Below are 11,958 nucleotides of genomic sequence, written 5' to 3' on the forward strand. Positions count from 1 at the left end.
CTTCTTGCTTGCATGATTTCTGCTAAGTGGTCCGATTTTAGTCTTAATGAATCTCCTTTGTAGGTGACTCTTTGTTTTTCTCTAGCCACTCTTAAAATTCTCTTGGTGAATTTCTTTTGGGATTGACCGTGTGTGGGGTTCGGTGAGCATCTTGGATAGGTATTTTCTCATCTTTTTATATCAGTGAAGTTTTTTTACCATGAAATCTTCAACAATTCTGTCTGCATTTCCTGTTATCCCCCCTTCCCCTGCCCTGGTTCTGCTACTCTGATCACTCTTCCATTATTTCTCTTGATAGAGTCCCACATATTTCTTAGCGTTTCTTCATTTTTTTTTTTCAAATTCCTTTTTCTGATTTTTCCTCAGATATGTTGGTGTCAAGTGCTTTATGTTCAATCTCACTAATTCTGACTTCCATTTCCACAGTTCTGGTCCTACGACTTTCTACTGAGTTGTCGAGTTGTCTAAGTGTTATTGTTAATCTTCTGGGTTTCTGTTTGCTGTCTTTCTACCAATTCTTGGGGCTTGTTAAATTTGTCATTATGCTCTTTTCTAATCTTCTTAAGTTCCTCCGATGCCATGTCTGTGCCTTCCTTGATCTGTTCTGCATGTTGCCTGATCTCCTTCCTGAACTGTTGAAGAGTTCCATATATTAATCTTTTGTAGTCTACCTCTGGTAGTTCCAGGAATTTCTCTTAATCGGGAAGATGTCTTGATTCTTTGTTTTGGGGGCTTGCTGAACCCATCCAGATCTGAGTCTTTATGTGATTTGATATTGACTGTTGTCTCTTTGTCATCAATAAGTTATCTTATGTATTTATTTTATGTTTGATTACTGTGTCCTAAATTCTTGTTTTGTTTTAATATGCTCAAATAGGCTGCTTGAGTGAGTTAATCTGATCATTGGTGCTGTTGAAAGTCTAATGTCCTGATGCCAGCCAGGTGGTTAGAGCTGTTACTAGGTATATGAGCCAAGGAGTCCATTTACTTTTCTTGTATGGGTTCATCTCAGGTGTCCAGATAGTCACCAAATGTGTGGTGCAGGCTCTTACCTACAGTCTTAGAGGAGCAAGAGTGATTGGTGTAGGCACAGGTGTCTGGCTGCAGTAGGGGATCATGCACTGAGCAAGGCAGGGGACTGACAACCACTTCTGACTGTTTGTAAGGGAAGCATGTACTTGTTCCTTAGGGCGCCTATGTGGACGGGTTTGAGGTGGACTATGGGCACCCAGTGCTGTTGGCTGTAAGGACTGAGAGGTACCACTTATCCGTGGATCCCTGTTGAGGGTGACTAGGTGGCATGGGCAAAGCCACTCATCCTTTGGTCCATGAAGTGGGTAGGTGAGGAAACTGTTTAATAGGCAGATCAGTGTCAAACATTCTGAACCTGCCTCTCTACCATATAGCTGAAACAGGTGAAGTTAGACTTCATGCATACTCCCTGTTGTATTGCGCTAATGAAGGTGTACGTTGTTGAAATGGGCCCACACAGGTCTATGCAGGGGTGAAAGGCATTCAAAATCTGTGGACCACTTATGCTTGTGCTTAGGCAAAGGAGCCTGTTTCTGCCCTGAGTTCCCAGCTTAGGGGTGTTGGCAGATTAATTTTTCCCCGTTTGTTAATTTTTTCCTTCTGCAAGGCCAGGAGAATGGCTCAGGGAGCATTGCAGCACCTACTTCCAGCCCAGAGAAAGAGGCTATCACTGATGTCAGCTCAGGATCTGTTGTAGAGTGGGGAGCATTCAGTTAAATGGGAGAGAGTTTTTTCCAAAGTGGTGTGTTTTGGTCCGTGCAGTAGATTAGACAAAAGTACTTATCTTTTACAGAGAATGCTGACTTTTGCTGATTCTGGATACCACTCTGTCTCTCCGATATGGAAACCATGTTTCAAATGCCACTGCTTGCTTCACTGTGCTCATGCCAGTGGCTCTGGCCTCCAGGATGCAGATTCCTGCTGGGTCAGATCCGGTAACTCCTCGCTGTTTCTGAATTGTCTCTCTCTCCCCCTGCCGCTAAGTCTGATTCCTCAACTTTGCCTTTGATGTTCAGGGCTCCCAGATTGTCATATAAAATCAATTCACTTGGTTTTTCAGGTCTTTGTTGTAAAAAGAACACTGGAAGCATTTGGCTACTCCACCATCTTGGCCCTGCCTTGCAGTTATTATAGTTTTGATGCTCAATTTTTTAATCATTGGCCTGTGGACAAATGTACATTTGACAATGTATATATCAAAGGAGTTTTTGATCTGACCGTGTGTTGTTTTTGTTAGGTGCTGTCAAATCAGTTCTGATTCATAGCAACCCTGCATACAACCAAATGAAACATTGCCCAGGCCTGATCCATCCTCACAATCATTATCCCTGATCCCATTGTTTCAGCCACTGTGTCAATCCATCTCTTTGAGGGCCTTCCTTTCTAATTTTGGTTACAATGAATAAAACTGTTATGAACTTTTATTTGTGAAACTTTTTGTAGACACATGTATTAGTTTTTGAGATGTATAGGCTTAGGAGGAAAATTGCTGGATGAAGGGCAGATGTATTTTTAACGTTATTAGATGCTGCCAGTTTTCCAACTAGTTTGACCATTTTATATTCCAACCAGCAGTATAAAAGAACTCCATATGCTCTACATATTTTCAATATTTGGTGTTGTCAGTCTCCTTGATTTTAGGTATTGTGATGAGTATGTAATTATAAGTCATTGTGTTTTTAATTTGCATTCCTCCATGACGTGATGCTTTTGAGAAACTTTTTATATGCTTATTGGCCATTCAGATACCTTCTGAAGCATCTTTTTAAATCTTTGGCCCATTAAATTTGTTTTAGTCGTTTAATAATTTATTAGTAGGAGTTCTTCATATCTCCTAGATTTGAGTCCTTTGACAGATGCATGTATTGTATACTGTGAGTGTTTTCTTCTCTATGTGGTTTGCCTTTTCACTTTCTTTATGGTGTGCTTCAAACAGCAGAATTTTCTAATCTTGATCAAATTCAACTTTTTTTTTCCTTTTATGCTTAGTAATTTTTATGCTTAAGAAATCCTTCCTACTCTAAGGTCTTGAAGATACTCACCTGTTTCCTTTTAGAAGCTTTTGTAAAAAGTAAATAAATAAATTTAACCTATATATATGGGTCTATTTCTGAACTCTTTACTACATTAATCTGTGTCTATCATATTCCACTAGTACAGTGTTTCAATTTCTGTAACTTATATTATTCTTGAAATCAAATAGAGTAAGTCCTCTAACTTTGTTCTGTTGTTTCAGAGTTATTTTTGCTATCCTGGGTCCTTTGTATTTTCGTGTGAATTTTAGAATCATTTTGTCAATTTTGACCAACAAGTAGGCTGACATTTTGCTTGTGATCTAGTTGAATACACAGATTAATTTAGCTTGTTGTTGTATGCTGTCAGGTTGATTCCTACTCATTGTGACCCTGTAGAACAGAGTAGAACTGCCGTATCGGGTTGCCAAGGCTGTAATCTTTACCGATGTCATCTGCTACATTTTCCTTTTGCATAGAGGCTGGTGTGTACTAACTGTGGACCTACTGGTTAACATCGGAGTACTTAACCACTGCACCACTAGGACTCCATATTAATTTAGGTAGACTTAATTTAACAATTGTTTGATAATTTCCACATTTGTTCGAATTACCTTTCATTGGAATAGGCATAAACATGGCTCTCTTCCAGTTGGTTGGCCTGGTATACATCTTCCACATATCTTGGCATAGAGTAGTGACTACCTCCATCACTGCATCCCTTTGTTGAAACATCTCAGTTGGTATTCCGTCAATTCCTGAAGCCTTGTTTTTTGCCAATGCCTTCAGTGAAGCTTGGACTTCCTCCTTCAGTACTGATCCTATGCTGCCTCCTGAAATGGTTGAACGTCAACCAATTCTTTTTGGTACATTGACTCTGTGTATTCCTTCCACCTGCTTTAGATGCTTCCTGTGTCGTTAATATTTTGCCATGGAATCCTTCAATACTGCAACTCGAGGCTTGAATTTTCTCCTCAGTTGTTTCAGCTTGAGAAATGCAGAGGTGTTCTTCCCTTTTGGTTTTCTATCTCCAGGTCTTTGCACATGCCATTATAATACTTTACTTCTTCTTCCCCAGCCACCCTTTGAAATCTTCGGTTTAGTTCTTTTGACTTCATCATTTTTTTTTCATTTGCTGTAGCTGCTGCACTTTCAAGAGCAAGCTCCAGAGTCTCCTCTGATATCCATTTTGGTCTTTTCTTTCTTTCCTCACTTTTTAACGATCTTTTGCTTTCTTCATGTTGATGCCTTTGATGTCAGCCCACAACCTCTCTGTTCTTTGGTCCTTAATAGTCAATACATGAAATCTATTCTTTAGTTAATCTCTAAATACAGGTGGGATATACTCAAGGTTGTACTTTGGTTCTTGTGGACTTGTTTGAATTTTCTTCAGCTTCAACTAGAACTTAAAAACTTACATATGAGCAATAGATGATCTGTTCTGCAATAGGCCCCTGCCCTTGCTCTGGCTGATGATATTGAGCTTCTCTATCATCTCTTTCCAGAGATGTAGTTGATTTTATTGTTGTGTATTCTCTCCCACGAGGTCCACAGGTATTTTCCCTCTTTAAGTTGTTGAAAGAAGGTATTGTTTTTCTTTTGCTTTGAATAGTCCAAGTAATTTGACTTTTCAAGATATTAAGAAATATTCTTTCATCTGTATCCATATATTTCTCTGCATTTCTACTTGCATCTCTGAAATTCACCTGGGATCATTCCTCTCCCTCCCTTGTCCTATTTTTCCAGTGCAGGTTTGTTGGTTGCAATTCTTTTCACTTTTTGTTTGTATGAAAATCTCCTTATTTCAGTTTTTTAAAAAATATTTGTTGCCTGATATAGAATACTGTTGTTGTTTTGGGCTGTCAAGTTGACTCCAAGTCAGAACGACAGTATGTGACTGAGCAAATCTCCCCTAGAATGTTTTCTGGGGTATAATCTTTATGGGAGCAGAATGCAGGTCTTTTCTCCCATGGAGCTGCTGGGTGGGTTTGAACTATCAATTTTTCAGTTAGCAGTCGAATGCTTAACCATTGCTCTATCAATGCTCTTTAATATAGAATATAAAGAAAAAAAAGTCTGAACACATTGCCGTCCAGTCAATTCAAACTCATAGCAACCCTATGGGATGTAGTAGAACTGTCCATAGGGTTTTCAATGAGCATCTGGTGGATCTGAACTGCCAACCTTCTGTCCACCAGGGTTTCCTCAATATAGAATAGTAGGTGGATAATTTTTTTCAGTATTTTAAAGATGTCATTCGACTATCATTGTTTCTGATAACAAGTCAGTTGCCATTCTTATTTTAGCCCCTTTAAAAGCAACATGTCTTTTATTTCTATCTGCTTTAAGCTTTGTTTTTTCTTTGTCTTTGATTTTCAGCAGTTTCACTGATATACCTTGGTGTGGTCTGTTTTATAATTATGTTGTTGTAGTTTCCAGACTTCTTGTTTCTTCATGTTCATGTTTTTCGTAAAATTAGGAAACCTTTTATCTATTATCTTTTCAAAATTTTTTTGCCCAATTATCAATGGAGTTGTCTTTTGGAACTCCGATTACACATATTTGGGTCATTTAGTATTGTAGTAAAGGTTTTGGTTACTATGTTCTTTTATTATTATTTCCTTTCTATTTTGTTTTGGATAATTTTTATTGACTTTTATTTCAAGGAGCATTGATTGATGGCACAGTATTTATTTGATGTGCCTAGTTTGGTGTTAAGCCAATCTAATGAATTCTTTACTTTCAATTATATTTACGATTTTGAGAATTTCTATTTGATTCTTTTGTTTCTCTTGGACTTCACCACCTGCTAGCCAATTTAGTCCATTTTTATCTAAATTAAAATACATTTACAATTGTTACTTTAAAGCCTTTTTGACTAATTCCAATATCTATATCATATACACATCTACTTCTATTGCCTTTTTTCTTCTTCTTGATTATTGGCGACATTTCCTTCCTTCATCACATTTCTAATAATTTTTTATTTTATGCTGAACATCATAGATATGTTGTAGAGACTGTGGATTATACTGGAGTGTTGAATTTTGTTCTCAGATGCAGTTAATTTACTAGCAGCTCACCTTAATCCTGTTGAGCCTTGGGTTTAGTCTTTGTTATGATGGGTCTTTACAGTTTTGCCCTTGCTCCAAGGGCTTAGTTTATACTGCTAGGTTATGGCTTTTCTGGGTCTCATATTTCTACACGGCTTGTTCCTCAATGTCTCTTAACTTTTTCTGAGTCAGAATCCCTTCATCTCCCTAGCACTAAGCAATGTCTTTGGTCTCTTTCAGTTATTAGCCCCCTATTAGGTGTTCTCTGCTAAGTCTTGTGACGTATTGCCCTGAACATACAAACTTTAGGATATAATGAGAAATCCAAGGGAGTACATTATGCAGATGTCTGAAAGTCCTTTTCTGTGGCTTTTTCCCCTCAATACCTTGTCTCACAAATTCCAGGTGTCTTAGTATCCCTGAACTCTGATATTTCTTTAATTCAGCCACAGATCCTACGACTATTTTCTTTTTTGGCTCTGCTTCACTGTGCCTGGTTTGGAAGTTGCCCCAGGGAGAAAGGTGGGTGAATGTGGTAGTCACCTAAGGTTCTTGCCTTGTCTCAAGGAATGAAGCCCTGTGGTGTCTGCTTGCCAAAACTTGAAAATAGCTGTTTTATGTATATTTTTCCAATGTTATAGTTGTTTATGGTCAGAAGACAAGTAATATAACATAATATACTCCATGATGCCTGGAATCAGAAGTCTGATCAGTTATTTTTTTATTACTTATGCTTGGTATTCCATGCAATTTGATGGTCATCTAAGCTCATGAAGAGAGCTCTAGGAGATATTGGTAACCTAGACACTGAAACTAGATCTGTGGCTTTGGCAAGTCATTTTACTTCTTTGGATCTTACTCTCTTTTTCTCTAAGATGAGGAGAAATATTAGTCCTGTGAATCTGTAAATTTCTGGCATTGGGTTCTCTTGAGAATTTTAAAAAGATAAGCTACAGTACCCCTAAAATTTTTTTTTTTTTTTACCCCTACCCCTAGAAATTCTAATTAGGGAAGTCAGGGTGGCACCCAGAATTTCCTTTTAACAAGCACCCTAGGTAATTGTTATGACTAGTAAGTTTGGGGAAACACTGGATTAGATTGTTTCCTGGGTTTTTTAAGGTCTAAAATTTTATGAGTTTGTTGGTTTAGTTTCAGAGAAAATAAGCAAGTGTCTGAGAGATTGAGACATAGGAGAGATAATTTTTTTCATGGCGGAATTTGAAGGTGATAAATAAAAGACAGCAAAAGACAAAAGCAAACCAAGAAGAATAAATTTGTGTGTTACACTTCGTTGGGACTCTGATGTACTGGGATTCAACTTGTGAGCCTTGAGTAGCTTGAAAGTCAGGTGAGAAAAGTGCTTAGGAAATGTGGATGGGAGCAGGGGCTGTCAAGGGAAATTTTAACTATTTTTTTTTTAGTAATTTAAGGAAAGGCTGGTCTTGGCAGAGGTTGAGAGTTGTTGCCCAATGGGGATTCTTTGTTACCATCACATTTACATTCAATGAGAGTATGGGGGGGAGGGGAATCAGAGAAGTCTCCTAGAAAAGAGGCGTCAGCTAGGAGTAAAAAAAAAAAAAAGAGTAGTGCAATTAATTCCTGGAGTGAATGTAAGTATGAATAAATTATTGAATGTGTTCTTCTAAATTACAATAGCCCTTTGGATTTACCATTTCTGGTTCTAAACAATTCTTTTCGTAAGAGTCAATGCATCTATTTCTATTTCCCTAGAGACTTTCAGATCCGAGAAGGCAAGGACTCTGCCTTATGGGTTTCAGTAGCTCTCATCAAGAGGTAGTTTAGTCTGGTGGTTAAGAATAAGGGACTTGAAGTCAGACAGGTGTAGGCATGAGTGTGGGCTCTGAAACATACTGTCTCTCTGAGTCCCTTACCTTTGTAATGCGTATCATTATTGTGAGGAAGAAACAAGATTACTTTTGTATAGTTCTTTTGGATCATGGTGCCAGGGGTCAGTTTAAGGGTATTGTGTGTGGTACAGTATTGTGCACTCAAGAAATGGTAGTGATAATTATGTTTTTCACAATGATTTTTTTTTTCTTAATAGTGCTGAAAAGATGTTACTTGAATAAAAGTATTAAGTCTATAAAAGCCAAATCAAACAATATCTAGGGTATAAACAAACATTTCTTCTTCCTTAGGGAAGGTAATCTTTGAGGTAATGATCCTTAGGGCCCTCTGTCTTAATAATCAGTTTATCAGAATTTGTAATTCAAAACAAAACTTAAATCACCTATTTTCCACTGGTTAGAGGAAAATGCTCTCTTTTCCCTGGAAATTAGAGAGAAGCCTTTGGGTAAATAATCAGTTGGAAATGATATTCTTCAGTGCAGAGCTACAAGATAAATTACAGGTTCTTATCTTTGATCAGAACTGGGAGAAGAGTGTTCTGACCTCAAAGCTGTCATCTATTCGCTAGTTCCATTTCCCTTCCCAGAACAATTGTGTTTAAGAGTAGAGTATAACACTGTGGCTCTGAACTAAAGGAAGACAGGTGCCTGTCTGACCTCATCTATCAGGTAACAGCACAAACCGTGGGAGTCAGAAAGCCTGAGTTCACCTTCTGGCTGTAACCCAGTAGTTTTGTGACTTTGGGCTAGCTATGTAATCTCAGTGAAATAGGATTAATAATATTGTCACATAGAATTTAGTGCAGAGCCTCTCATAGTAATTGCTAAATAAGTGTTAGCTTTAAAAGATTATTATTAAATATACAGCCACTGGAGCTAAGAGCTCTGGGGAAAACAAAAGAGTAGATTCAATAATATGTTCATAGTTAATTCCACTCCAGAAATTAATCGCACTATTCCTGGCTCTGACAAGAAAGGAGACTTCTCTGATTCTTCTCCCGTATATTCTCATTGAGCCCTGGTGGCATAGTGGTTAAGAGCATTAAGGTCAAAATCATCAGCCACTCTTTGGAAACCGCATGGTGCAGTTCTACTCTGTACTATAGGGTTGCTATGAGTTGGAATCAACTCAACGGCAATGAGTTCTTGTTTCCAATATTCTAAAGGAGTGTAAATTTGATGGTAACAATGAATCTCTATCGGGTACCTGCTCTCAACGTCTGTCAAGACCAGCATTCTCCAAATTACCAACTAGTCATCTTCTTGCTCTCATCCAGAGATGGAAGCTCTGATGAGAATCAGAGTGACTTCTGCCTGTCAGGACTCTCTTCAGAAAAGAGGCCCAGGTTTCAGCAACTGAAGCAGAGACACAAGAGGGCAGGACATAGAAAGGTAGTGACTTGAAGATCTAAAGGGCGTTTACCTTGTTTTTGCTATCTTTCTCCACAGCAGCATCAGCACTCACCCTGGAGACAAAGTTTAGCGTCATATGTACTCTGGACTTTTCAAGTCACTTTGCGCTTTGAAGACAGATCCTCAGCAAGCAGTAAAGCCTTTTCTACCGTAATTTTAGTCTCTCTTTGTGGATTTCATTCCCAAAAAGGCCAGGGGGGAGGGGGTGGTACAGATAATGGGAGGGTAGTGGTGATACTTGTTTCCCTCTAAGTTCTTCCTTTCTTTTAGCCCCACAGAGTACCCGAGAGGAGAATGGCAACCAAGAACTCTTCTGTGACAGAGTTTATCCTCGCAGGCTTAACGGACCAGCTGGGGCTTCAGATCCCTCTCTTCTTCCTGTTTCTCTGCTCCTATGTGATCACTGTGGTGGGGAACCTGGGCTTGATTACTCTGATTGTGCTGAACTCTCACCTGCACACACCCATGTACTTTTTTCTCTTTAACCTCTCTTTAATAGATTTCTCTTACTCCACTACCATCACCCCCAAAATGCTGGTGAGTTTTGTCTCAAAGAAGAACATCATCTTGTATGCAGGGTATATGACTCAACTCTTCTTCTTGTACTTCTTTGGTATCTCTGAGTCCTTTGTTCTGTCAGCAATGGCATATGACCACTATGTTGCCATCTGTAAACCACTGGTGTACACAGTCACCATGTCCCCACAAGTCTCTTTTCTGCTTTTGTTAAGTGTCTATGTGATGGGTTTTTTGGGTGCCATGGGCCATACAGGAAGCATAATGAGTCTGACTTTCTGTGCTGACAACCTCGTCAATCATTTCCTATGTGACATCTTTCCTCTCCTTGAGCTCTCCTGCAATAGCACCTATGTGAATGAGCTGGTGGTATTTATTGTTGTAGCCATTGTCATCGGAGTGCCTATCATCACCATCTTCATCTCTTATACTCTAATACTCTCTAGCATTCTCCATATTAGCTCCACTGAGAGCAGGTCCAAAGCCTTTCATACCTGCAGCTCCCACATAATTGTGATTTCTCTTTTTTTTGGTTCTGGAGCTTTCAAGTATCTCAAACCACCTTCCATTTTGCCTCTTGACCAAGGGAAAGTGTCCTCCCTCTTCTATACCATTGTGGTGCCTCTGTTAAACCAATTAATCTATAGCTTGAGGAATAAGGATGTCAAAATTGCCCTGAGGAAAACCTTGAGAAGAAAAACATTTTCTTGAGAAAGGAGCAGTATTTGAAGAAGGAGATCTAATGCTTTGTTTACTAGTGTGTGTGTTTTCAGTGATGGATCCAAGCTGCAGTGTTTTCTTTCTTAAACATAAAGAGAATTTTTCATCCCTCTTTTTGGGTGAGTGTTTAATGCAGACCTATTTTCTCTAACTCTCACCCCACCTTGATTATACCAAGCAGTTTTTATCTCATGTAGATTTTTTTCTAAAAACCAAAGATTGTTTAATGTTGAATGGACCATACATATCATTTAATGTAGCCTTCTCATTTAACAGACCACACACTGGAGACTCAGAAATATTACATATGTTGCCCAAGGACTACAATTACTTGGTGCCACAACTGCCAGTGGACTCCAGGCCCTTGGGTTCCAATCTACTTTGTTTTCGTTTATGCCATGTTTTCTTGTTCCAGCGCACCCCAACAGATTGCGTTTTAAAGTATGATACCGTAACACTTTAAAATGTGATTCCATTTACAATAATGTCATTTAACTTCTCAGAAAATAATTTTTGGCCATTCCATCTTTTCTTTTCCAAGAATGTAGGAGTTGAAAATTCTTAAATTGATCTTGGCTGAATGAGAAGTGTGTGAAGATTGGGGTGTGTGGGAGTCCGGTATATTAAGCTCCAGATAGCAACAAGGATGGTCATTCCTGAGGTTGTGTATGGAAGGAACCCTAGGGATCCAGTCTAATGTATCAGTACTTTTACAGGTTTAAGTGTTCTAAAGATGATGAGTGGAAAGTCACATATATAAGTCACATACAGTCAGAATTTAGAGCTTTTTCTTAAGGGTTAGTTTGAGTGTTTGAGCTATGATTGAAAAGTTTTGTGGTGCGTGGTAATCAACTAAGGGTCTGGAGGCTCTAAAGGAGCAGTAAGTAATCTTGGGGCTCTAGTGGTAAAGAACTCAGCTGCTAACCAATAGACCGGCAGTTTGAATCAACAAGGTCCTCTTTTGAAACCCTATGGGGCAGTTCTACTCTGTCCCATAGGGTTGCTGTGAGTTGGAATTGACTTGATGGCAATGGGCTTGGTTTTTGTTTTTTTTTAATTAGTTATTGGTGCAAACATTTAACACTTTGGACTGCTTACTGAAAGGTTGTAGGTTCCAATCCACCCAAAGGTGCCTCAAGAGAAAGACCTGGGAATCTACTTCCTAACAATCAGTCATCTCAAGCCCTATGTAGCACAGCTCTACTCTGATACACATGGAGTCACCATGAGTTGGAATTGATGGCAACTGGTTTGGTTTATTTATTTTTCAGGGCAGCACTAAGGAGAAGAGGTAATTTCCATTGAATATTAAGGCACTGCAGATAGCTATGAGACAGTTCTACC

At 38.8% G+C, this 11,958-nt stretch overlaps 1 protein-coding gene across 1 annotated transcript; it reads left to right on the forward strand.

Moving 5' to 3' along the window:
- The first annotated feature begins 9,356 nt into the window (after nucleotides 1–9,356).
- Nucleotides 9,357–10,672, forward strand: LOC100654468 (olfactory receptor 8B12-like). The gene has a single exon (XM_003422601.3). It carries the CDS (start codon nucleotides 9,673–9,675, stop codon nucleotides 10,603–10,605), a length of 933 nt encoding a protein of 310 aa, XP_003422649.2. The 5' UTR covers nucleotides 9,357–9,672; the 3' UTR covers nucleotides 10,606–10,672.
- Nucleotides 10,673–11,958: the final 1,286 nt, after the last annotated feature.

The sequence above is a fragment of the Loxodonta africana genome, chromosome 15 (assembly GCF_030014295.1).
Source record: "Loxodonta africana isolate mLoxAfr1 chromosome 15, mLoxAfr1.hap2, whole genome shotgun sequence".
Taxonomy (NCBI): Eukaryota; Metazoa; Chordata; class Mammalia; order Proboscidea; family Elephantidae; genus Loxodonta; species Loxodonta africana.

What these genes read in the sequence shown, in the direction of transcription:
- LOC100654468 (XM_003422601.3), top strand. Translation starts at nt 9,673, where the DNA reads ATGGCAACCAAGAACTCTTCTGTGACAGAGTTTATCCTCGCAGGCTTA.